The sequence below is a fragment of the Solea senegalensis genome, linkage group LG5, assembly GCF_019176455.1.
Source record: "Solea senegalensis isolate Sse05_10M linkage group LG5, IFAPA_SoseM_1, whole genome shotgun sequence".
NCBI lineage: Eukaryota > Metazoa > Chordata > Actinopteri > Pleuronectiformes > Soleidae > Solea > Solea senegalensis.
This window is the reverse complement of record NC_058025.1, coordinates 12,942,853-12,970,428: the sequence shown is the minus strand read 5'-3', so window position 1 is coordinate 12,970,428 and position 27,576 is coordinate 12,942,853. Positions and strand designations below refer to the sequence as shown.

Genomic DNA, 27,576 nt, shown 5'->3' with positions numbered 1-27,576 from the left:
AAGTTTGACACAGTCTTTACACAGCCTACATTAAATGTTACAATCAGAGGGAAAACTTTATGTCATTTCTCAATTTTATTTGAGAAATATCTGCAAATTCAGAATCTCCTCTATGGTACAATTACTGAGTTAACATAATGTATATGTCTACTGTGGATTATATGTTTCTCTTTATCTTTTAAATCACTTTAGTCCTCCCTTTTATTTATTTATTTCTGTTATATACTGCCCTCTGCAGTAGTCTGAAGGCATTATTCATGGCAGACATTTTGACAGGTTACAGTAGAAAAAGCACAGGTGTAACTCGGCACATTAATGGTGGCTGAGGTCCAGTTAACTTCCTCACTGAAAGGGATCATACTTCACCTGAAAAATCTAATAATTTCATTACATTTCCCTCCCTGCAGGTTATCTCCATGTTAGTCACAATTACCTTGTTTCTTTAAGTGTTAAACGTCGTGGGCGTGAACTTGTCACGGTCCAGATTTTTGTGTAGGACTGAAAAATATGTTCCGCTGTAAACAACAGCTGGTCAGTATCTGCAGTTTGGCTGATTTAGCATCACTGAGAAGGTATGTCTTTACACAAATCTCAGCACACCCAAGGTGTGTAGAGAATTACTTGCACATCTGGTATTATTACCTCCATCCACAGGTGGGGGAGGGACTCCACTCGAGTCTGTTTTAAGTCGCTAATTTGGGGACCTGAGACTTGCTGGACTCGATTTAGACTTGAGTAAAGTGACTCGAAGTAACTTGACTCATGTAATATTTACTTTTTCTCAAATAAACAGTTTGTTTTTGTAACGGTAACTCCTTGCGTACAAACTTGGACATAACATTTAATTCGTCACTTCAAATCCCAAAAATAAAGGTAAGACAGGAAGTCAGTTGGCTGCTATTTTAAGCTAACGCTAGTTAACGTCTTAGTGGGTCAAAAGCTGGTTATGATTAGTTTGCGAAATTAGGCTAAAATGTGGAATTCATTTAGTTTAATGTAGGCCTAATATCACTATAATTTACATTTCAGGCTCTGTAGTTTATTTTAATCGTATTGGTGTTAATTATATCTTCTTCTTTTAAACAATTCACTTGTATGGGACTATGTCCACCACCAGTCTTTACAATGTAAAGACGGGTGTATTAGTGTTATACAATGTTCCTGTTATAGATACAACTAACAGTTAACAATAACTGTGTGTGTTTTTAAAGCATATTTAAAGGTGGAATATCTGGGAAATCATCTTCATCTTCTAGATTCATATGACTTGACTTGAATTTAAAGGTTGGACTCCCATTGGAAACTGGAGAAAAAGACCCCCGAGTCTGCTTTAAAATCTTGAAAACGTTATTTATTATCAAAGTGATTTGTCATCCAAATGCTGCGTGTTATTTTTTAACTTGCTTCATTTAGTGTCAAAACAGTACACAAGCAATACAATATCGAACATTCCTTGACGGTTGATTTTATTCGACCTTGTAAGTTATTCAACTAGGTCAAAATGAAATCAAGTGAGGAAGAATGGGATAAGAAGTGGACAGGGGGTGTCATGAAGAATAAAGAAAACAATGTCCAATATATAACACTGTTGTTTTACAGGCAACTCAACATTTAAAATTACTTTAATTTCCCTTTCCCTTTTATTTGCCTTGAATTATCTCCCCAAATTTTTGTGTTTTTGGACAATCATAATAAATATTTGTATGATCAACAATCATTCCAAAACCCCTCCAGCAAACCTGGACAAAAGGTAATACCTAATCTTAACCTTCCAATCAAACTCTCTCAACCAGGAATATTTGTAATCTTGCAACTTCTTTCCTTCAACTCTTCAACTCAATGCTGCACATTAAACATGGACCCCTAATGGCAAATTCAGCTCACATAATTTCAGGCATTGTATAAAGAAAGAAAATTGGACTCCATGACAACATCTGATTTTAATAAATTATATTTATAAAAAACATATACAAAACACCACCTCCTTAATAAAACTATTAACAACGGAAATAAACTTAAAAAAAATAATTTTAAACATATATGTGTGTGTGTATAACTAAAATCGCAGACCAATGGGATCCCTACCTGTGGAATTTTCTAGCAGCTCTCCATCCCCTAAAAGGATTCCCTCCTCTGGTCATGTGACAAGAAGCAGTTAGGTTATCAGGTCAGAGGATCCGCTGTTGTTGGTCAGGACAACCAGCAGCAGAGAGCTGGGGCGTCCCCTGGCTGCCTGTCAAACAGATGCCTGTGAGCTCTGACTCAGACATGGGCAAGCCTGCACAGCCACGGGTCAGTTTAATCAAGTTTCACCGGAACAAACGGGAATCGGTTACAATTACAAGGTAGTAAATAAATTAAAGATGCCCACAAAAAAGAAAAAAACAGAGAAGGAAACCAAAGATGTAGATGACGAGGACTCGGAAGATCAGGAACCAAAGCCTAAGAAGAAGAGTAAGCAGAAGAAGTCAAAAGACAGCAATGAAGAAGGATACAATTCTGACTCATCAGGACTTGATGTGAGGAGCACCAGAAATAAGGGACACAATCAGGTAAAGGTCAAGAACAAGAGGAAGAAAGCCAAAGAAGAGAGTGGGGATGAGTTGAGCAGTGAGTCACAGAATACAGATAATAAGAATAACAATAATGTCTGCAAGAGTAAAAAGAGAGGTGAGAACCTTCTTGATGTGATTGAGACCACCAGGAAAGGCTCAGAGAAGTCCTCAGTCAAAGCGAGAATGGGCTCCAAGGACAAAAAGAACAAAAAATCCAAGGACTCTGAGAAAGAGGACTCAGCTGGGGAAGAGGAGGGGAAGAAGAAAAAGAAAGACAAGAAGAAGAAGAAGGATAAGGGGGACAGTGATGAAGACACCAAGAAAACCAAAGGCAAGAAGAAGAAAATTGAAAATTATGTTGAAATCTATGAGAAGGAGCTGCGAAACTACGAGCCAGACAAAGTGGAGAACTACGAGGATGAGTATCACAAAAAGAAAGGTATTTTTTTAAATTGCCATATACAGTATCCATTTATCATGTGGCTCAAACTAGAGTGATGTGAATGTGATACAAATATACCCTTAATTGAGAGAATGATATTTCATGCAAGTTCTGTTGGAGAGAAGACACCTGACTCCCAGAGCAGGTGTGAATCCTTGCTTGCAGATATATGTGCCACTGCTACTGTGCCCTTGCTTTAGTTTAATGGTCATGGTAACATTACACTGGGTGAAGTGGTATCCAAGTGTCATCAGTATGTTGTCCTCAACCTACAGCTATATGACACCTGTCACTCACCAAACTTAACACAAGGTGGTTACAGTCACAGTTCTCTGAAGTTAAATTCTGGCCCTCATTGTTAACTGTAAAATGTTTATGGAAGCTGGGGAAGACTGTGGTTGCTACTATATTTTTTTATTTTGTTGAAAAAGATCAGGGCGAATGCACGCAAGATCAAGGAAAAACATCTTTATTATCATCATCTGTTATCACAGGATAACAAAAAATAAAAGCTTATTCCTCTAATAACTCATTTTTATCAGAGATGAGTCCCATCGGCAGCAGCATGTAAGATCTGACAAATGCCAGGAGCTGAAAATGTCTTAAAACGGATTAATCGACTGATCAGGGCATCAGTCTATGGTTTAGTCAAGGTATAACACTCATCGTAAGATAACCAAATAAGTTATCTCGTCATCATGAGTTTTATTATCCCAAGATAATGCATTCATATATCTTGTCATCACAAAATAACAGACCATTATTCCATGCTCTCAGGATAAAAAAAAAATATAGCGAATAGCAAACATGGTTGTGCTCGGGTTCTGTACAATTGTTAGCATTCTGTTGCTTAAAATGTGTGTTCTGCCTTATTTTCCAATTGAAAAAAAATCCACCTGACATAAACTGGACAATGTGCATTTTTGTCGCAGTGTTTGTCATTTGAGTAAGAAAAAATGTTATAGAAAAATGAAACTATCAAATAATTTTTTAAATGAAGTGTTGTTTAATTTAGTTAAACTGGCCCTCATATAAACTATTAAAAAAAACCTTGAATTTCTCCTTGCCTTTATCTACCCGTAATGTATAAAACAATCCTTATTTATTGAGTCACCAAGTGTTTTCAGTTAGTGTGAATGCTAACCTTGGAGTCACACAATATAATGTTGATGATTATCAGCTGCTTTTATAGCAAAACATTGTTATCCAATGCAACCAGATAGAAACAGAAAGTGGAGAGTTTCTTTTAAAATGACCCAAATTGAATACGTTAGTATAAATGTCTGATTTTATTCTTGATCTAGCTGCTGGCTGTTACGTGGTAAATGACACATTTCTGCAGTTTTCAGTTGAGGTGTGTTTCCATCATTCTGTAATGTAAGAATTTGGATTATTACACCCATGTTTGCTACTGTACCTCACCATCCTTGTACTAATGCACTGCATCCTGCTTTCCTTTTTCTGATGGCATGACCCTCCAGTGTATGAGATTGTGACCATCACTGGTGATGAGAGAGGAGCCGGAACCGATGCCAACGTGTTTGTCACCCTCTTTGGAGAATATGGCATCACTCCCAAAGTTCACCTGGCCAGCAAGTGAGTGTTCATTTAAATGTTTAAATTTAAATATGAATTCATCTATATTTGTTGGGATGAATGTACAACTATTTGTTTAAAAGAAAAGACTCTTGCACTTGAAATAATCTTGTTTTTTTCCTCCACTTCAACAGTACAGAAAAGAGGTATTTTATTTTTTATGTGATTGCATACTATGCTGTGTTTTTTGTGTAAAAATCTCTGCAGCGTTAGTTTGTAGTGCTGTGAGTTTCTGCATGATACATTTACAAGATTTGAGATGAATGTGGAATATTTTGTTACCGTACATTTTGCAATTGCAATTGCTTTCTGAAATGTTTTGTATTTTTTTATGATTTTAGGAGTCGCACAGCCTTCGAAAGGGCCAAAACTGATGTGTTCAGAATCAGAACTCACAATGTAGGAGCACTGAAAAAGATAAGGTACATTTTAATCTTTAATCCTGTTTTTCTTTATTTATATATTTGAAAATGTTTAGTATGCTATGCCAGCACAGGTCACATTTCTATATATATTCTATATTCTATATTTGGATTCCTTATAATTAGATGAATTTTCTGAGATGTCGCTATCATATTGTTCCAGGATTGAGCATGACAACACTGGCCTTAGTGCCAGCTGGTTCCTGGACAGAGTGATAGTGACGGATGTGATTAGGCCTCATCTGAGGTTCTACTTTCCTTGTAACAACTGGCTAAGTAAGAGTGAGGGAGATGGCGTTTATGTCAGAGACCTGCTTGGCACCATGGACCCCATGGACATGCCCAAATGTGCGTATACACAGTCAGATATGAGCCTCCAGTGACTATGAAGAGCATAAAGAGGAATATAAAGATATTACCCACTAAAGTGGTTGCATGTGGTTTACATACTCTTGTGTATACGTTGTGTAAAGTGTGTTTTCTAAAATGTTTTTATCTTTCCAGATAATAAGTATGTAGTGAGCGTATTTACTGCAGATGTGAAAGGCAGCGGAACAGATGCAGATGTCTTCCTCAATATCTTTGGGGAGTTTGGAGACACGGGTAAATACAGTATATTAAGTTATCATTCTATCACTTATCTCATTCAGAGCTTCCCAAACTTCAGAGGCCTTATGCCACTAAAAATGTATCAAATCGTGCGAGGCCCATGCTCAGATTTCCATGGGTAATCATCATTAATAATCATTATATTAGTAGCTACTTTTACATTTTCCTTCAGTTCTTTTAAAATAATTCTGATTGCAAATTTTAAATTAAGAGTTTTATCAGAGTTGTTTTTTTCAAAAATAGTAGAAGAAATAAATAAGCAGGACTTTCAAACCGAGCATATTTAATTTACTGCCCTACAATCCAGACTCCTTTGACGTCCCTAATGTAGATCCATTTCCAGCAATGGAACTGCTTCAGGTTTACGTAGGGCATACGTGATAACCCAAACCAGGCCACCATGATCAGAACCACTGTGACATGAACACCGATCAGAATGACGAACTGGCTAAACCAACCCTCACGATTGAGATTCAATTTCTTTCCAAATGAGTCATATCAGACCAGAGTATTCGGGTTGGCGGGTTCACTTGAATCAGACATATGGTCACCTTTTTTTTATTAAAGTGAAAACCTTTGGTCTCATCACATTTTCACTGTGACAGCTGATACTGTATGTGCATTTTTTATTTTAGGGGAGAGGCGACTGGACAATGACAAGGATAACTTTGAAAAAGGTACAGAAGACAAGTTCACAATTGAGGCACCAAACTTGGGCAAAGTAAGGAAGATCACCATTGGTCACAACAACAAAGGCTCCTCAGCAGGATGGTTTGTTGACAAGGTAAATCACAGACGAAACAAATAACTCACTTATTTTAAGTCAGGTAAGGAATGACTTTTATTTTGTTACATCATTTTGGATTATTTGTAGTATGAGTGGTTTCAGGAGCTAAACTTGTGAGCAAAGCCTTCATCTTTAGATTCTTTTTGTGCCTCATTCTGCTCAGTTCTACCTCTGTGTCACTGCAACACAAACAACATGTTCATCAAAGTGATGAGATCAATCAAACAGACTCATACACACAGGATACACATGTCGTCATTCTACCCGTTGTGTAAAGGGAAACTGTGCCCCGTTAAGGGATTACCTTACAGCAAACAGACGAGTCAGTAGATTTCCTGTATCACAGACTGAAGATCACAGTGACCGTAAACATAGATGTGTTTACACTCATGATTTGTTACCAAAATAATTTGAACTCTGACTGTTTAGTCTTGTTTACACTTGCATAATTTTTTACATTCAATAAATTCCAGAGTTACCTTATAAAACTGTATTGTACTGTATATAGCTCAAACTATCTTTGCTGATATAAATATGATATGTAAACGTGGAATAAAACAAACTACTCAACAGGTTTTGTCATTTTAGTTGTCCACCTGTCCAAATATAAGAACTGCTGCTTTTGAGAACATGATATACAGCAGGTCTCTATCATATGATTGTTTTTTATGTTTTTTATTTTCCTTTTTATGTAGGTGGTTTTGGATGATCTGGGAAACAAAATGGTGTATGAATTTCCAATTGGCCGCTGGTTTGCCATCGATGAGGATGATGGAAAGATCCAGAGGGATGTTTTGGTTGGGGGTAGCCAGCCCACAGGTGAGCATAACAGAATAAAATCTAATTTTACATACTCTTCGTTTTTGGAAATGGAATGTAATCGGTGTTCATGATCAATGCTCTGACTGAGTAAATCCTGCTCAGTAGCTCAGCGAGTTCGAGTGTTGTGAACCACTGACAGAGCCACTGATAGCTTGATGTAACTGTACCCACCAGGTATAGTGTACAACGTTCAGATCGTGACAGGAAACATCCGAGGTGCTGGGACCAACTCTAAAATCCACATTGTTATGCATGGCTCGAAAGGCGCTAGGAACAGTGGAAAGGTAATAAGAAAATATCTGACCAAACAACTTACACCTCCGACTTAACTGTGTCTTCAATTATTTTACTGAAAGCTGCAGTGGGTAACTTTTGTTGTTGTCATTATTATTCTGCCTCTAACCTTATTTATATGCTACCTCCTTAATCTGAAACCTGTCAAAGGTACAATCCAACCTCAGGGAACATTTGTGTGTAAACACTGGCAGCTCAGTAGTTTTTATTCCGTCAAACTGCTGAATGACCATGTTTTTTAAACTGTAGTATTTACTTTCTGAAATTTTTTGTCGGTGCTTCTTTGCGTTTCCGTCTTACTTAATCTTAATTTTACATCATCTCACTTTACTAATTCAATGTTGCTGTATCTTCCTTCTGTCTTGATGTAAAAACAATAACTTCCTGTGTGCAGTGTGGGAATGTCACCAGGTGACACAAGATCTTAAATTAAAATAAAGATCAAAATTATGTGAACTTATTTGACAAATGTGAATGTAACAGATACTTGTTTATATTTAAAAGTTATGCACTACAGTTTTAAGTATTTGTTCACCACAGTCAAGAGGAGCATTAAGTTGCTGCTGTTTAAAATTGGGATTAAATCAATTTGATTAGTTTATACCACTCAGTCATTCTAAAAATATGATTTAAAGACTGTGCTTGTCAATTTATTCTCTTCAGTTTTATTGGGGTGATGAATATCAGACTACACATTTCTCAGTGTTGGGGCTGTAGGATGATGCATCACCACAAACAACATGGTATCTGTCTGACGAAGTATTTTACGTTTTTTTTGTGTGTGTGCTGTATTTCACCAGGTGTTTTTAGAGGGAGGCAAGTTTGAGCGGAGCTTGACCGACATCTTTAATGTTGAGATTGCTGCTCTCCTCAGTCCCATCAGCAGAGTCACCATCGGACATGACAACGAAGGAGTCAGTGCTGGGTGGTACTGCGAGAAGGTACCTTAAACATATGCGTATCTACATACTGTACATGCTAATCATACAGTCTGGTCATTTTCTGTGAAATAATTGAGTTTCAATCACGTTACTGCATAGGTGGTAGTTTATTGTCCATTCACGGGGATTGAGCAGACTTTCCCATGCAGTAAATGGCTGGATGACAACGAAGGAGATGGGCTGATCGAGAGAGAACTGTATGAGATGGTGTCTCTCAGGCAAAAGAGACAGAAAAGTGAGTTGAATGTTGATAATAATAGACACACAGCAGCATTAGTAAATAATCATTTCAAAACATAACAATTTACTCTTTATTAAAACAAAACAAGACCTGAGCAAAAATATTTTAAACTCCATTATGTGCATCAGACATGTGCAGTCTTCTTTTAATTATACTTCATAGTGTGTTGCTGTTTTGTTTTCCTGGTGCTTGTGAAAAGTCCAATATTTCCAATAATATGAGGTAAAATGAAAAAACAAATCTAAATAAATCAGCCTAGGAAAGTCAAAAGAAATCTGTCATATTCCTTATTAAGTGAGTGATTTTCTCTATATTTTCTTAAATTGAATTATTCTCCATTTGCTTACATATTGCAATGATATTGCTTCTGATTTAAAGACAATGATTAAATTGGTGCTCCTTAGAGTTTCCCTGGTCCTTGTGGATCTGGACATCAGATATACCCAACGCGGGGAGCGACGCAGCTATCTCTTTCCAGGTGTACGGAGAGAAGGGAAAGTCAGATGAGATGAGGCTCGACAACGAAACTGACAATTTTGAACAGGGACAGGTGGACAAGTTTATGGTATGTAGCCTATTCTATAATTCAGTACTGCACACATTAGTGTCAACATGTCGGATACTGGATACTGAGGTTTTGCTAAAAACTGCTTTGATCTTGATGTGAACTCATAGGTTGAGCTGCCAGATTTGGGAAAATTGATGAAATTGAGAATCTGGCACGAAAAAAGAAATCAATTTGCAGGATGGCATCTTAGCAAGGTGAGGAAGTTGTTTTTTGTTTTCATCCATTGGGCCTTTTTTCATACATTAACTCAGTTTTTGACATTTCTGCTTACACTTTATTTGTATAACTCTTTTAAATTCTGTGTAATCACATTTGCAGGCATGCTAATTAACATGAAAATTAGGATATTAGGCAGTTTATCATGAGGACATAACAGACAGATTTGGATTCTGCATATATTAAACTTGTTCATTTCGGTCTATTTTTTTGTTTTAAACTATGATTTACGGCTCTTTCATTAGGCATCTTTGATGAAGACATTAACAAAAGAAAAGTACAAATTTCCATGCGAGCGGTGGCTGGACACTAATGAAGATGATAACGAGGTTGTGAGGGAACTACCTGCCACTGGAGATCTGATCGATGAGCCACTGTCATGTATGTGCATGCATGTGTATTCAACTAGAGTCTAGGATTATAAAATAACACTTGATGCTACAGTTCAGTAATAACTGTATGTAGAAATACTATGGTATTAGTAATGCATTATTATGGTAGCACCATACTATTTTCAATGTTTAGTTTAGGTAATAGCTTGGTAATAATAATGTAATAGTGTGATAAAACTAAACAGACATAGATTGATGAGCATTAAAGTATTTAACCCCAATTCCTAATTATTGGTCCCTGCTCTAAACATTATGTGAACAGTTTTACCTCAAAACTAAATGAAATATTGTGTGGGACATACAGTAAGGGAGGAAAAATGTCAACCATATAATGGTTATTTTGTTTCCCATGAGAATTTTCATGTTAAGTCACTGATATCGTAATTGCCATTACCATGCTGTTACCTGGAAATTGTATTACCAATAAGTGGCTTGTACCATAATATTACCCTCTTGTCACCATATAATTATATTACCATGTTATTAACTGTGAAATGTAACAAAGTGTTACTGAACATAAAACCTGACTGGCCAATTTTCTTTTCTACAGTGGTGAAATACAGAGTGACAGTTTGCACAGGGACTGTAGGCGGGAGTGGCACAGATGCATCTGTTTTTCTCAATCTGATCGGAGACCTGGGAGATACTGGAGACAGAGAGCTGATCATCTGCAAGAACAACGTCAACAAGTTTGAGAAAGGAAACGTGAGTTGATTCTGTGCATTCAGTGTCAGACAGTCAAACAGAAATCTTAATTCTCTGGCCTTTTTATGTTTTTGGTTTGAAAATCAAATGACACATTTTTTATTATCTTATACACTGCTCTCTGATCAGTATGATTTTAATGAACTCAATTATGGGGTTCTGCATTCTGCCAGTGATGACACAGTATAAAATGTAATTGTAATCAATTTTGTATGGAATACTGCATCCTATTTGCCACTTGTTCCTCACTATGTTTTCCTCTGTGTGACGTATAACATGGCATCAGAATTGAATGTTCCATTAAGGTTTTTTTTTGTTATTGTTGTTTTTTTAGTTGGATGAGTTCATAATTGAGGCAGTAAACATTGGGCAGGTTCGGAGGGTGAGAATCGGACATGATGGAAAAGGTGGCGGCTGCGGCTGGTTCCTTGACAAAGTGATAGTCAGAGAAGAGGGTCAGGCAGAGTTCCAGGCTGTAGAGTTCCCCTGCAACAGGTGCTTCAGTCACAGTGTGAATACAAAATAACTTTCGTTAAAACCACATTCAATTGACAAAATGAAAAATTGATTATTGAATGTTTTATGCAGGTGGCTGGATCGTAATGAGGATGATGGACAGATTGTTAGAGAGTTGGTGCCATTCTCTGATGGACAGCGTCTTTACAGTAAGTCGTACTACTTCAAAATTTTATGCAGACCCCATTTCCAAAAAGGTTGGGACACATTTTAAAATGCAATAGAATCTAATATCTTTAATTTTAAGAATTAAGAACAGTGTTACTTACAGTATGTAACCATTGTAATCTTACAAACTGTGCCAACCAAAATACAGTTAGAATCCTTTTCATTGTACTTTTATCTGTTAAATTAAGCAATTCAGCAAATTACAGATTTTTGTTTTTGGTTGCATTTTGAGAAAGAGGTTTCCCAACCTTTTCTGCAGATTGTATAATATATGACCCCAGAAACTGAACTATACAGTATATTTTTGTCTTTGTGTGTCAGACATTGACTATCGCATCGCAGTGAAGACGGGCGACATTCCCGGTGGCAGTTCAGACTCTAATGTGTTTGTCAAGCTGTATGGAGAGAAAGGCGACACCAGTAAGATGATGCTGTTGGTCTCCGACAATAACCTGGGGAACTATTTTGAGACGGGACGCATTGATGTCTTCACAGTTGAAACCTTTGATATTGGACAGGTGATGCAGAGGTGGCACAAACACATGTCTTTGAGGTTTAGTAATGAGTACAGCTCATTCCTATACCCTGTGCTAACATTATTTACTAAATGTCAGTATGGCAATTTATTGTTTATTGACTGCACTAGAACTAAATATTGATATATTTTTTTTCATTTTAAACAAATGGTGTTCTAAACAGATTTCTCATGGTGCTGTGTATCACAGAAAATGAATGTTCCACCACTGTAAAGTGTGATAATGGTGGAAAATTCTATATTGTATAATCACTATATAATTGGCCATTCATCAAGCATCATGTTCTGAGTTAAACTCAAATTCCCACCACTCATCTTTACTGTAAAAATATATTCAAAAGAGAGTTAAGTTGTGTAAGTGAAATTTAATTTATTTTTATTTCAGATCAACCGTCTGATGATTGGCCACACCAATGCAGGCATGCGTGCTGGCTGGTTTTTGGACAGTGTCCAGCTCATGGTTCCAACACATGGGGAGCATTACATGTTTCCTAGTCACCGCTGGCTTTGCAAGGATGAGGCTGACGGCAAGACAGAGGTGGAGATTTATCCAAGTGAGACCGTGGAGATGGAACAATGTAGGCAACATTCACACGCACACACACACTTAAATTAGCAGAAACCCACATTTATGGCAACAGGGTGACTGGTTCTGCATCTTAATCATTTTTTTATTCTTCTATATGTATGCATGTCCTGAGACAAACTCACTCTCATACTGGGTGTAACTGTTTGTATGTAATGTGTTCAATGATGTGTGTGTCATTTGACTTTTGTCAATTTGTATTTTCCAGTAATAAACTACGAGGTAACAGTTGTGACTGGAGATGTCATGTTTTCTGGCACCAATGCCAGAGTGTACATCCAGATCTACGGAGACAAGGGGAAAACGGAGGTGATCAGGCTTGAAAGCAGATCCAACAACTATGAGCGGGACACGACAGAAATATTTAAGGTATCAGAAATGACATTTAATTTCACCAGAATTCTTCGCAGTCCCAAAGTAAAAGGCTAGTTATGCCAAAGCATTGCAAATATTTCCCAGATAAATGCTAAAGATGTGGGGAAGATCTTCAAGATCCGCATTGGTCATGATGGCTCAGGGGTTGGTGCCGGCTGGTTCCTTGAGTCTGTGGATGTCAAACACCTAATCATGGCCATGGTGCCCAAAGAGAAGAAAAAGGAGGACAAGAAAAAGAAGAAGAAAAAGAAAAAAGATGAGGATGATGAAGAAGACGAAGGAGAGGAGATGAGGGAAGTGGTCCTCACGTATCATTTCCCCTGTTCGCGCTGGCTGGCTGGAGGAGAGGAGGATGGCGAGCTGGTTGTGGAGCTTCTGCCCGAGGATGCAGAAGACCTGGAAGGTACAAGTTGTATAAAGTGTATCTTCTGCTGCCTCCTGTCCTCATACTTAAACTTGTATCATTCAGTTTTTATATGTGTTTATGAATCACAGTCAACAGTAGGGCTAAGTATTTCCTACAGCCTTTATTTTGAATTATGACTGCATGTCAGCAAGGGGTGTTTGAAATGTTCACTTGGTGTCAGTTGACCTCTGCCACCAACTTTATTCCACACTGAAATTTAGGTGATGTTTATGACCCAAGACGTCAGACAGCTGCAGAATCAAAGTGCATCATAGTCTGGATGCAGCTACTACTGACGACCTGTAGTGTATCTGTGTGTGCAGGGATCACAACATGTGTGTTGTCTCTGTGTGTCCTTATGAGCTCTTAAAAACCTCTACATAACTGCAGTCGAGCAGGCATTTTGGTTCTGTGGTAATTACCAGAACATTCTCACATTGACTAAAATTGTAAGTTTGGCATTAGGATAGGCCAGATGTTGCTAAACCTAAAATAGATAAAACACCACCCACAGCTCACTGGAGCTGCTATTTATCCACTGGTAATTCAGGAGGGAAGAATAACTTTGTTCATCGTAACTCTTAAAATTATTAATTATGTAAAAACTGCTGGATACCTACTTCAAACAGTGAAGGAAATCACAAGTTAATGACAGCTGCACTCACTGTACATTTAGAATACTTGGCATAGAATACTTGGAATACTGGATTTTTGTCATTAAATTATTTGTAATTATTTGTTTATGTTTAATTTATTTGTTAATTTTTTTTTTTAACTGGCACCATTTCTACACTGATTATAACAAGCCACAGATATTTAGAAGATATTCAACATCAATAACTTCATGCCATCATGATAAAAAAACTGAAATCTTAAGAATTATAAAACTTTAAAACTGACATGATGTGCTCTACTTTCTAAAATTGACGCACATTTTTAACCATGTAAACCCTGTCGATTCTCAGTTTGCCAGTGAGGAGTTTGAATGATTTCCCATGTTTTGATGTTGTGTTGTTGTGGACATGCATGGTTTGATCTGACACAGTTTTCCAACCGACATTCACCATGTGACAGGTGAAAGAGTTGTTGGTAATTCATCCCTTGTATTGTCTTACAGTTAACACCTATGAAGTGTGTGTCTTCACTGGCGACATGCTTGGAGCAGGGACTGATGCAAACGTCTTCGTCAATATTTATGGAGAAAATGGAGACACCGGAGAGCGATATCTGAAGAACTCTGACAACCTCAACAAATTTGAGCGGGGACAGGTAAGATAATTTTTTTTAAATCAGCTAGAGATAAAAGGAAGGAATCCGGTTTGAAGGAGGGACACAATATTCAAAGTACACAATTTATTCCGACATTAACTTAGATTCATAATACAGAATTTTAAAACACAAGTTGACAGTGGTAGAGTAGAAATGTTTTATTGAACGTGAAATTGGAATATAAAAACAAAATTTCTTGGCACTGAACCATTTTACCCACTTTCTTAGAACAATATCCTGCGGTAAATGATCCAGCAGTTAGTCAAACACTCGAGCACTTCCCCGCAACATGATCCTTACAGTGTGGGGTGTGGGTGGGATTTTATTCTGGTAGGATTACAAGCTTCCCTGCAGGCGAGCCAGCTGTGAATGAGAGGTACTTGTTTGAGGCGTCTTACGTGTCATTGAACCTGTCCTACTTTTACTCATTACTTCATCCAAACCAGTAAATTATTCATCTGTGCATTATAGCTGCCATTAAGAATGAGGTTAATTTCTTCCCACAGATTAAAAGCCGCAATGACCTCTTGTCATTCAGTGATAAGAATGCTGGAGGAAAAAAAGAAAAGAAAAAAGAAACAATCACACGTGTAAAAGTATGAATAAAATTCAGGTTAAAATTTAATTTTAAGATTTAGGACTAAATATTGAAGGGTCATTTTTGATCTTGGAGACAAAAACTCCAACTGCTGAGTAAATATCCCAATACATAACATGACATCAACTGATCATTGTTTAATGATCCATTATTACTTACTGATTTCATTAACTTGATATATGCTGCAAAATGCAAATTAGTGTTTTATTCAGGTTAAGCAATTCTGTGTCACACTTTTTTATCAGCAAAAACTAAAAAATGTACCTAGAAAAACATAATCTATGGCATCATATATTGGCCATTGACTACACTGATGATTGGTGTCAGCTATAGAAAAATCCATATTGTCAGAACTTTAGAGTGCCCACATGGTTGATGCTTAGCATGTCATTGCATGATCCCCAGCTGTATTTGGTGCATTCAGTGGTAGGAAGTAACTTCACTTTCTCATTGAATTTCCACTCTTCCATAACTAGCTGTATCTCTGAGCTGATTATTATATTCTTCTATATCAGCGGCAGTTGCAATTACTTTGCAGATCAAGATTCTTCATACAAACATGCCCAGAGACTCCACATTATTAGGTACAGTCTAGTGTTTGGCCATAAATTCTACTTTTATTATGCTTTTGATATTGTATATAGTGTTTTTGTCAACACTATCACAGAGGTGTGTTAATTCATATGTTTTAATACTGAGGTCATCTAAATATAATCTCATAAATAACAATATAATTAATTGTACATATTTTCAACAAAAACATTGCAGGGATGTAGCAATTGACTATAGTGTGTGGCTATTGATGTGGTCATGATTGATAATTAAAATATGCATTTAACAATTTAAAAATAATATAGACTTGCATTATTTCTGCTTTGCTTATTTCACCACCTTTCTTTCTCCTCCTCCCACATGTCCAGTCTGTCTGTACTTTGCATTACCAAATGAAGCTTTGAAAGGTATGCCTGTCGTATTTTTGCAGGAGGATGTTTTCACGGTGATGGCTATTGAACTGGGTCCTCTCAAGAAGCTACGGATCCGTCATGACAACAGCAACTCTCATTCCTCCTGGTACCTGGATCGTGTTGAGATCGTGGACACAAGGGATGATACAACGTAGGTGAAACTGTCATACAACCAATGTAAGTGATGTGCATTAGCATGTGTACATGAGCTTTTGAAGCATTTCCTGTGTCTGCAGGTACTATTTCCCTTGTAACCGCTGGCTTGCTGTGGATGAGGACGATGGGCAGGTCGCACGAGAGCTGGTTCCTGTGGATGAGGCCTTCATGAGGCAGGATGAGGATGAGGAGGGGGCCGCCACACTTGGGCTGGAGCAGAAATGTAACAATTTCAAAGCTGGTTCATGTTTTTAGTAAAGGGAAAATAAAAGGGAGCCTTGTTCAAGTATTAATCTAAGTGAAACATGCAAATGTAGACTGGAGGAACGAGGGACCCATGTGTTAGTGGGGAAACGAACAGGACAAATGCACTGACGGCTTAAAATGTATCTTACAGCCATGTCGACCACATATACCGTTAAAGTAAAAACGGCAGAAAAGAAGTATGCTGGAACCGATGCCAACGTACACTGCATCCTGTTTGGTGAAAATGATGACACAGGTGAGATGCTATATACTGCACTTACATATATATAAAATGTAGTGTAGTATCTGTACCGTATGTATGTGCTGCTTAGCATGAGGACCGAAGCACCACCCTTCCCTCCCAAGTGTGTTGAATAATCTATGTAACCAGTTGCATTAAAACTCAAAAGAGGAAGTTTAGTTTGTCCATTGTGGGCTGGTGTAAATATGTAGTGGTGCAAAATGGCACCCAAATTTTTAAATAATTAAAGAGAAATAGCACAAAAAATATACAAAAGTATGCAATACAATTGTGAAAAGTTATTATTTTAGCTTCAGTTTCTGACAAAGGAAAACCATTTCAGTTCAAAATTACACACTGTACCTTTAACACAACCTATGCTGCTTGGCCTTATTTCTTGATATTGTTGTCATGTTTATATTTTTCTGTCTTTTTTTACCCTTTAGTGTATGTGCTTGAGTATTTTGTCTTTTTCCCATTAACCTTCTAAAGGATTAATGATGTAAACAAGACAATGGTTATGATCTGGCATATTTACATGTTAATGTTCAGGCATGTGCAATGTCCCTACGCTGGTACAATTTTCATGTCACTCACAGGGATCGTCAATCTGAAGGCTTGCAAGAACTATAAGAACAAGTTTGAACAGGGGATGATCAATGAGTTCACTGTGGAGGCCGTGGACTTGGGTGATCTGGTAAAGCTTCGAGTTGGGCACGACAACGCAGGTGGGGAAAGGCAAAGTTCAATAGACCAAAAACAAACACCACACTGTATAAAAGTGAATAATAACATTGTTGTGCACCATTAGGGGGCTCCCCAGGTTGGTTCTTGGACTGGGTTGAGATTGACGCACCCTCACAGGGTCAGAGACTACGCTTCCCATGTGGCCGCTGGTTGAGTAAGGACGAGGACGATGGAGCGGTAGTGAGGGACCTGTATCCCGCTGACCTACAGACTGAATTCTACATGCCATGTGAGTGAACGAGTGTGGTAGAAATACTCTGCACAATCGTGATCGTATCAATGCACAGACTGAGAAAGCTGCCTGTAAAAGTGCTTTTCCTCAGCTAATGTGGAAGCATTCGCTGTAAAATGTATTAAAGTGCTCTGTCTAAAGAGGACGCTTTTCACAGCACTCATGCTTTCATGCAGACAGTAAGTGACTGTAAGTGTCATAATGTGCCATGTGGAGGATTTTCTTTTAAACAGGGACATCAATGTCCTTTAGCAGCACAGTGTCAGGAACATAACAAACTATCCAATATATAAATGTATTAGAAATAAAAATAAAATAATTTAAATATAAGAACATATCCCAAAATGCACACGCATGGGGCTGTCCAAACACTGCAGCCATAATGCTGTTTTTTAATCACTACAGTTATAATAAAATGTTCTTAGGTCTCATGTCTCACCTCTCCACTTCACTCTACAACAGGTCACCTTCAGCCAACTAGGCATAGAAAAATGTATGAGCATCTTGAGAAAATCCTTTTTTAATATCAAAAAACTATTCATGTACACAGCAATTACAGTTATCACTTAAAAAGTGGCAGAACATACATTTTAAATACATTGTAACGAAATCTTTCTCAGATTTTGCTTCAGAGATTGTTAAAACACCCTTAAAGGTGTAAAAAAAAATCCTCTAAATATGTACATGTTATCACCGTGTGTAAAGATTCCATTTTTCATGGGATCTCCTAAGTGCAAAAAGTTTAATGTAAACATTAAGTTCATATTACATTTTTAGCTGTATGAGATCGATTACTAAGTGTATTTTTATGTCTTCCATCTTCAGACATGTTAATCTGTCCCTCGGATTTTTTTCAGTTGTGCCCTATGAGATAAAGATATACACCAGTGACGTGTTTGCAGCAGGAACAGACGCTGATGTGTTTATAGCCTTGTATGGACGTAAGGGTGTGTGCACACAGCAGAAACACCTGTGTGTCAACAAGAGGGAGAGACGTCTGTACTTTGAGAGGGGAGCTGAGGATATGTTTATTGTAGAGGTGAGTCTGCAGATTTGAACTACACACCGTTGAAGACAGCGGCTGTAGCTGAGTTGAGACTGTGTTGACTTTTTTCCAGTTAGAGGATGTTGGTGACGTTATAGAGAAGATCAGAATAGGACACGACAACAGGGGCACCAACCCAGGGTGGCACCTGGACAGAGTGGAGATCAGGCGACAACTCAGGAAAGGAAAGGTAGTAACCAACTGAGATTACTTCTGAGTGAATAAATGCATCATTGCCATACAGATCAATAATTTCGCAGCTTTTGGCTCACACACATCTCTCTGAGTCAGATGTGTCAGACAGACGCAGTCATGCGCAGTTTGGGGATATGCATGTTTTTGATCACAGGGTTCAGAGACAACCATTTTCCCATGCGAGCAGTGGCTGGCCAAGTCTGAAGATGATGGCGAGACTGTGAGGGAGCTGGTCCCCTCAGATATCATCACACAGAAACTCCTCAGGGATGGGACTCTGAAAACGACAGAAACTGAGGTGGAGGACGCTTTGGAAAGTAGGTGTACTCTGATTTCAGTGGTGGTATGCCACTGAGAGCATTCATGAAGTCCCTTTTTTAATGTGACTTTATACATCTACTCATCCTCAGTTAAGTGAAACAGCTGGAGCTGAGGACACAGGGAGGCACAAGAGCACAAGAGCAGGCAGACACACTTAAGTCAAATTTAATGAAGAAAAACAGACTGGTGGATAAACAGACAGCGAGCTGGCAAGAACAGACAACAATATACAGCAAACACAAGGAACAAATGCACTTAATAATACTCTGAAAATAAAAAGTGAGGAAAACACAGACTGGTGGGTGTCTGTATATCCTTAAACATCTGTCAGTCTTAAAAAAATGTACAAAATTACAATGAATCCTTAAATCCAGCATTTAAATGTCTTAAAAATGCCACAGACACAATAAAATGTATTTGGTAGATTTGTATTTTAGTCAAATGGAGGTCAGAATGAGCAGAACTATGGCACCATTTATCAGCCTTCATTATGAGAGCACACCCTGAATATTAATAAACCTAGGAAAAGGAATCGAGAGTGGGGAAAAGACAAACTGATAAGAAATAATCCCATGAAGAATAAAGCTGTTACTGTTAATTATGTTATTAAAGTTGTGATTGAGCACACATATGAATTGTGCTAGATGTCTCATACTGGTCGCACTTTCATCTGCTCTTTGGAAATCCTCCATGTACAAACACACGTATTGATTGCTTTGCGACTGAGGACTTGCTAACTGGTGACATTTCATGAATTTAAGGTCTTTAGTTTGAACAAAGTGGCCTTGAAAAAGATCTTTAAAAGTCTGTATTTTTCAGTTTCACTACTATACGTCTGTACCCTTATATTCTGTGGTTGGAGCAACAGCTGACACAGGAATTGTAAAACTGTGCATTACACTGTATAAATACAAATACTGTTGGACTGAAGGTTATTCAGTTCAGGTGCAGTTTTATAGGGAATATCTGTAACACCATGAATCCATTATTTACTTATTACATTTTGCATTCGGATTCTTGATCTATAACTGAGTGTTTTCTTCTCCTGCAGCTCATTCATACAAGGTGTCTGTGCGGACAGGAGATATGTACGGAGCAGGAACTGATGCCAATGTTTTTCTCACCATCTATGGAGACCTGGGGGACACAGGAGAGCGCAAACTTGCCAAATCTGAGAGCAACAAGAACAAGTTTGAGCGGGGAGCGGTATGTTCGGAAATGTGTGCCACATTGTCATTTTTCTTTTGTGTTCTAAATGTTGAGCTTTTCTTACATTCTCTCTTTGTGGCTCAGGTAGACAAGTTCTCCATCGAGGCTGTGGATTTGGGCCAAGTGTTTAAGATTCACATTCGTCATGACAACTCCATGATCGGGGCTGACTGGTACCTGGACCAGGTGGAGGTGCTGGATGTGGACACAGAAGAGGTGTACATGTTCCTGTGTGAGCGCTGGCTGTCGAAAAAGAAAGAGGACGGGTGCATAGACAGGACTTTCTTTGTCAAGGTGGGGGGAGAGAGAGATTTAAGTTGTTGTCACACAGGCACCACTGCACTGCCAGCCTACTAGTAAACGATTTATGTAATGTAAAAAGAGCTATTCATTATATGGAGAATTCATAGTGAGCAGGCTGACGTGTTGCTGAATCTCCTGAATATTTCCAGTGAATGTGATCTCACACAGGCAGTCTCTCTCTGAGTTCTACTGGCAACAGATGGAGCTGCATGATTTAAAATACATATTGCTAGTGTTTTGACAGATATTGCAGTTACAATATGATTCATAATATGTGAATTGTGAATGATCTTTTTCTATCTTCTTCATGAAAAATATACATATTCATAAAATGTTTTTTTTCCATCCCTAGAGGAAGGTTTTTATTCTGATGTTCAATTTGCTCTTATTGCATTTTTGATTATGTCGTGATTAATTGTACAGCCTCAGGTACAGATGGTGTAATTGGCTCTTGAGTGTTGCTATTTTTCTCTATGCTGCTTAAAAGCAACAGCCAGAATAAGTTTTGTACCAAAAATATATTTTTGAAATAAGTTACCTCTTTCTGTTCTCCGTTCTCGACTCTGCACTTGGTGAATCTCTATTCTCATGTCATGTAAATGTGCTTTTTGAAATTCTAGCTGTAACTGCTGCTGCTGCAGCTGAAATGGAAATGACCACATTATTTGTCTGGTTTAGGGCTATGAAGGTGAAAGAAGCACTGATCCATTTGCAATCAAGATGGCTCAGGCCAAAATGGGGCTGGACAGAAATGCCAACAAGAAGAAAAAGAAGAAAAAAGCGGCTGTGGTGGAAGAGGGTCCAAGTAAGGCAACAACACTATTCTTCATGTTTTTTAAGGAATAGATAAGAACAGGAGAAGAGAATAACTCATATGAAAAAATTGCAGCTGTTAAAAAATGTTAGCCGTTACTTATTGTTACTAAAAATCAACTGAATTTATGCAGACCAGAACTAGTCTGTTTTAGAGCTCCTGATATTGGGATTTTGTTAGTCTCACCTATTTTAAGGTAAGATAGTGCTTCTCTTCAGAAAAGCATTATTTCCTCTTACCTGTGAACTCTGCCCTTCTAAAGTAATCCACAGGGGCAAATGCACCTGGCTTGCAAATGGTATTAGGAATTGAACTGTATGCTGTGCACAGCTATGATACGCATCTATGTATCTACGTTCTGAACTCAGAGGGGCTGTATCTGCAAAATACACTTGTGTAATCTTTGGTTGCTGTTCAGTGAGCACAGCACACTCAATCCAGCTCCCTCTCCCTCAACTAGATCCTTCAGAGATTCTCCTGCTATTGTAAACACATGTAACCCAAACAATCTACCACTGCATTTGTCTCAAAATAAGTTCAGTTAAAAGAAAGTAACGCTTGCTGCAGCAGCAACAGATACTGCAAATCGCACTTAGTGTTACATTATGATTTAAATTAATTTAAAAAGAAAACAATAAATAACTTTTTTTTCTCTCTTTCACATAGTCATCCCCTATCACTTCACTTTGTCCACGGGGTTGGAACATGATGCCAGCACTACAGCCAGGGCCTATGTCATCATCATGGGCGCCACTGAGACAGGGAGAGAGACAGAGCGACTTTGGTTGGACCTACCAGAGGGAAAGAAATTCTTTGCATCTGGCTCCATGGAGCACTTTGTGTCCTACGGAACTGACGTAGGAGAGATCAAGAGAGTGGAAGTGAGAATCTGGGACTGTCTGCATTGCTAAATCTGTGAATGCATCTCTTCTCTTGCTGCCTCCTCAGACACACTGATGTTAAAAAAATGAAATAAAGCCATTCTCATGCAGGATAATGAAGTCTGTCTTCTGGAGCCTAGATCAAACAAAATCAAATGACAATTCCCACTTCTACCCTCCCCCTCCATTTCTCTCTCCTCTGCCTTCTCTTCCCTCTCTTCCTCAGCTCGGCCATAACGGTGTCACGCCAGAGAGCTGCTGGTTGGTGGATGAGCTGTCGGTTGCCGTGCCAACGAAAGGTATCAAGTACATCTTTCCGTGCAAGTGCTGGCTGGCTAAAGACAGGGGAGATGGTCTCACTGCCAGACTGTTCAATGTTCTGGATGCCAGTACTATCAACATTATCCGCAAAGTGAGTCACACTGCACCTTAAATACAGGATAGGATGTTATGTCCTTATACAGTATGTGTTTATATATATATATATATATATATATATATATATGTGTATATATATATATATGTGTATATATATATATATATATATATATATATATATATATGTATAAGTATATATATGTGTGTATATATATATATGTGTGTGTATATATATGTATATATGTATGTATCTACATATATATGTATGTATATATATATGTGTATGTATATATATATGTATGTATCTACATATATATATATATAAATATGTGTGTGTGTGTGTATATATATATATATATACACATATATATGTATGTATCTTTATATATATATATATATATATATATATATATATATATATATATATATATATATATATATATATATATTCATATATATATATACATAAAAAAAAACCAGAATCTGTGTCTCCTCTAACTGCATTATCTCCTGCATATTGTAGGTTATGTATTCAGCCACGGTTGTCACAGGTGACACTCAGTATGCAGGGACTGATACCAACATTTTCCTGACTGTGTTTGGAGCCAACGGGAGCACAGAGGAAATGCTCCTGCCTAAAAATGGGGACAGGTCAGTCCTCCATTTACCTTTTAATTGTACTTATCTCTTTTCAAGAAGAGACCTGTCAGATGGAAATAGACGAACATTTTTGGAAATGAGCTTATTTGCTTTCTATAGAGACCTAAATGTGAAAACTGTGAAACTGTGGTGTGAAGCTACAACTTGCAGCCAGTTAACCAATAACACATATCAGCTTGTCATCTTGACCTCTAAAGCTCATGGATTAAAACACTATACCCTATTATTTAACACATTGGTTGTGAAAACAACAATCTTCCATAATATTTGCAAGATCCTTGTGCTGGTAGGTGGATTTGATTACCTCTCAACAGAGTTTGGAGACAGTCTCCACAGTTATTTCCGTCTTGTTCCTCCATTTGTGTTAAGATAAAGTGAATCTGGCAACATGCTGGCAAACAAAAAGATGAGTGGACAATCGTCTATTTTTACTCTCGCCAAGAAAACAAATAGCATTTCCAGAACTTTTTTTTTTTTAAAGATTTCTATCCTAAGCTGACAAATGCAAAATGCATATATAATGTTTTGTTCCCTTTTAGGTTTGAAAGAGGCCAAGCAGACGCATTCAACCTGGAGATTGATGACATTGCTCCTCTGAAGAAGATCAGAGTTCGGATTGATGGCAGCGGGAGTCGTCCTGACTGGTTTCTTCACAGTGTGGGTAACACAAACACAATTTCAGATAGATATACCAAAATGTAGGAAAACGTGCAATATCATTATTGGTAAAAAGAAAAAAAAAAATACATGTATATATGAGTAAAGTGTAATCACTGGGCACAGATTTCGTTGGTAAAACTTAAGCTGGAACCTAGTAATTGCACTACTATCTACAGCTGTTGAATGACTTTTAATTATGCCAGCTGTCATCAAAAGTGGCTGTTGTGATTAAAAAAAATATGCTCTTCTTTAACTTCTGATTTCTATATAAACACAAATAAGTGTAAGGTTGAACAAGTAATATTTGTTCAACTGTATCAAAACTCAAAGAAATGTCTACATTTGATTTGATGTTAAATTTATTTTCATGTTCAGACTTGAAGCAATATACATTTTCAAATCGATTTCCCAAAATGTATTGAGGACAATAAGTGATGTCTCCTGAGTTTCAAGAAAACCACGTCTTAATAAATGCTTTCAGATCGTAATGCAGAACTTGATCACAGAGGAAGTGTACGAGTTCACGTATGAGAACTGGCTGTCAAAGACCAAAGGGCCAAAAAGGATAAAGGTGTGTGAGCTGGCAGCGGTGGTGGACGAGGAGGAGATGGTGGAGAAAACAACCTACACCATCAACGTCCAGACGAGTGACGCCGGAGGTAAATCAAATAAATGGCGTGTGACTTTTAAGCCTTCGTCACCAGCTGCATGTGTCCTTCAGCTGTGTCCACTTCAACCAGTTCAAAGTGGGTTTATTTTAAACTATTTTCTAAGGAAAATATATTCAATTATTCACAAAGAGGAAACATTAGTTGATATAGCAGAGACATTTCTGTCCTGTGAATCATCTCTCTTTTCTTCAGGTCCTTAGACCCAGGTTTGGCACTAGTGAAGTCTTCACTTAGCTTGTTTATGTTTTAAAGAGGACAAAAACTCATTTTAAATTGGATTGATCAATTCTACACTGTGTGTTAAAGATGCACTTGTACTTGTACTATTATATTGCTGATTAATTACCCTGTCAAAGTATTCGGAAAACAAACCCAAATGCTTCTTTTTCAGCCGCCGGCACTGATGCCAACGTATTTCTGATTTTGTTCGGGGAGTACGGAGACACTGGGACGCTGCCTCTGAAAGAGAGCACCAACCGGAACAAGTTTGAGCGTAAAATGAAGGATGTATTCAGATTCCCTGACATGCTCAGTCTAGGTGAACTGTCCAAGGTCCGAGTGTGGCACGATAACAAAGGTGAGGAGGAAAGCAAACAGCACAACAACTCTCAAATTTAATGTTAAATTTGAGATGTACATTTTTTGTATTTACACACATTTAAACTCTTTTTAAACAATGATATCCAACACATTTTAGGCACTATCTACCATATTATAAGCTGCAGTAGATCAAATTTTTTTCCTTTTTCTTTTATTAATTCTGTTCTAAGCTTTTTAATGCATTGAAAAACTCTAATCATGATAACTTCAAGCAATTCCTACTGTCAGTAAATTCACTAATGCAGTATGCAGTAAGTATGGGAATGTCAATAAAAAACATACTTTTACCATTATATCCATAAAACAGTAACAGTTTGATTGTAAAGGTCAAACAAAAAAAAAATCTGATGATTGCTTTGAAAATATTTTTGTTAATTATTAAAACCGCAGTTGACTTATTTGCCATTTGCCATAAATAGGCCCTTGTTCTGGTTGGCACCTTGACTACATTGACGTAAGGGACGAGGCCATGGACATGACTTTTCGGTTCCCCTGCGACCGCTGGCTGGCGAAAAATGAAGACGATGGACAGATCATGAGGGAACTGGCCTGTGCCAACAACGACTCTATAGACCTCAGTGACAAAACCAGTCAGTAATGATGGAATCTGTTGTGGGCATGATTATAAACTATAAAACTAATCAGTAATATAGAGAGTTGCTGCTAATTCCAAAAAATTTGCCTCCGTTATCCCACAGAATATGAAATTGCCACAACAACTGCGGACACAGACGACGCCTCCACCACAGAAAATGCCTGGATTGTGTTGGAAGGAAGAAAAGCTCGTTCCAAGGAGTTTGTTCTGGAGAATAAGAAAAAGAAGTTCTTATGGTACATCCTCAAAGGGAATCTCGATGTTAGGCTGCCTTATATAATCTCCTCTCTTTCCTAGGTTTTGTTATTCTAGCCTCTTTTATCTTGTTGCTTCACTTTCTGTTCTGCGAGCCTCTGCTCTCTGGAGAGCTAAACCCTTGAGATGAACAAAGAAAAAGTTGCCTGGCAGACCAGTGAATTTAACAGCACACTGTTCAGTATTACACTCTACGAGCTGATGAAACTTTCGTTTTGCCCCCTCGCAGCGGTGCCACTGACACGTTTGAGTTCTCATCCAAGCAAGTGGGAGAAATCGTTGGAATCTGCGTTGGTCACATAACGAAAGAGGGCAAAAAGGTGAAGAATGAAGTCTTCTGGCATGTGATGGAGGTGGTGGTGACAGAAAAGGAGCTGGGAAACAAGTAAGTGGATCTACTTTTTTGTTTTGTTTGCAATTGTACAAAAATAATCTTGTTAGAAGTGTTGTAATCCCAAAACTATGCCCTGTTTAGATATTTCTTCCAGTGTAATGCTCAAATCCCACTGGCCGCCAAAAAGGACAAATTCCTAACATTTGAGTGCTACAAATCCGTTGAGAGCTTTGCAAGCAAAGTCCGTAACCTCGTTCCCGTCAAGTATGAAATCATCGTCATCACCGGGGACGTCAAAGGCGCCGGTACAGACGCCAACGTCTTTATCACCATCTATGGCGTCAATGGTGACTCTGGCAAGCGTGCTCTGCGCCAGAGGTTCCGCAACCTTTTCGAGCGAGGGCAGACAGACCGCTTTGTCGTGGAGATGCTGGATCTCGGGGAGCTGCTGAGGGTCAAAGTGGAGCACGACAACAGCAGCTCCAGCAGTGGGTGGTATTTAGAGTGTGTGGAGGTGACCAACACAGCCAACTCTGTCACAACAATCTTCCTATGTGGAAAGTGGCTTGACAAAAACAAGGCAGACGGCCAGATTCAGCGAGTGCTCTACCCAAGATATTAGGAGGAGGAGGACATGTGAGACAAATAGAGGGTATGTTCTTTGAGACATTTTGATCATTCATGATTTTTTTAGCTTTGTGGAGAAGAAGATTAAAATGAATGGACCTTTTAAAAGGACACCAGTGTTTTTTGAGCTTGTGCCAACTCCTTCCAACATCAGAAAAAGCCATTTGCTTCCTTTTCTGACAAAATGACAGACTTGATTGTTGACCAAAAGAAAAAATCCATCACAATAAATATTGCATCTTAATTTCTTCTTACTTTGCTCTTTTTGTTGGTTTTTGGATTACATGCATCTTTTTGGTAGTCACTCGACACCTACAGCAGTGGGGAACAAAGCATTTATTTAAGCTGTGTCAAAAAAGCCTTTATTAAAGAGTCTTAAAATCCATTTACAAGTGTCA

The 27,576-nt window shown here is 38.0% G+C and overlaps 2 protein-coding genes across 2 annotated transcripts in view; both read left to right on the top strand.

Annotated features, from left to right (window-relative positions):
• commd10 (COMM domain containing 10) overlaps window positions 1–27,576 on the top strand; it is a 721,199-nt gene that overhangs the window by 449,666 nt on the left and 243,957 nt on the right. The gene's annotated exons all lie outside the window — the stretch shown is intronic.
• On the top strand, window positions 454–27,422 carry loxhd1b (lipoxygenase homology PLAT domains 1b). Its single transcript, XM_044026006.1, has 43 exons — window positions 454–2,994; window positions 4,479–4,593; window positions 4,728–4,739; window positions 4,935–5,015; window positions 5,179–5,363; window positions 5,520–5,618; window positions 6,260–6,408; window positions 7,107–7,230; window positions 7,408–7,517; window positions 8,328–8,468; window positions 8,568–8,703; window positions 9,114–9,274; window positions 9,385–9,471; window positions 9,739–9,874; window positions 10,436–10,590; window positions 10,925–11,085; window positions 11,179–11,255; window positions 11,596–11,792; window positions 12,195–12,387; window positions 12,604–12,764; window positions 12,855–13,173; window positions 14,294–14,445; window positions 16,026–16,159; window positions 16,245–16,387; window positions 16,562–16,666; window positions 17,251–17,379; window positions 17,463–17,627; window positions 18,488–18,669; window positions 18,749–18,865; window positions 19,025–19,187; window positions 20,243–20,397; window positions 20,485–20,694; window positions 21,382–21,508; window positions 22,184–22,398; window positions 22,625–22,810; window positions 23,300–23,427; window positions 23,976–24,093; window positions 24,578–24,755; window positions 25,159–25,344; window positions 25,787–25,957; window positions 26,066–26,198; window positions 26,447–26,602; window positions 26,693–27,422. Exons 1-43 carry the CDS (start codon window positions 2,364–2,366, stop codon window positions 27,171–27,173), a joined length of 7,164 nt encoding a protein of 2,387 aa, XP_043881941.1. The 5' UTR covers window positions 454–2,363; the 3' UTR covers window positions 27,174–27,422.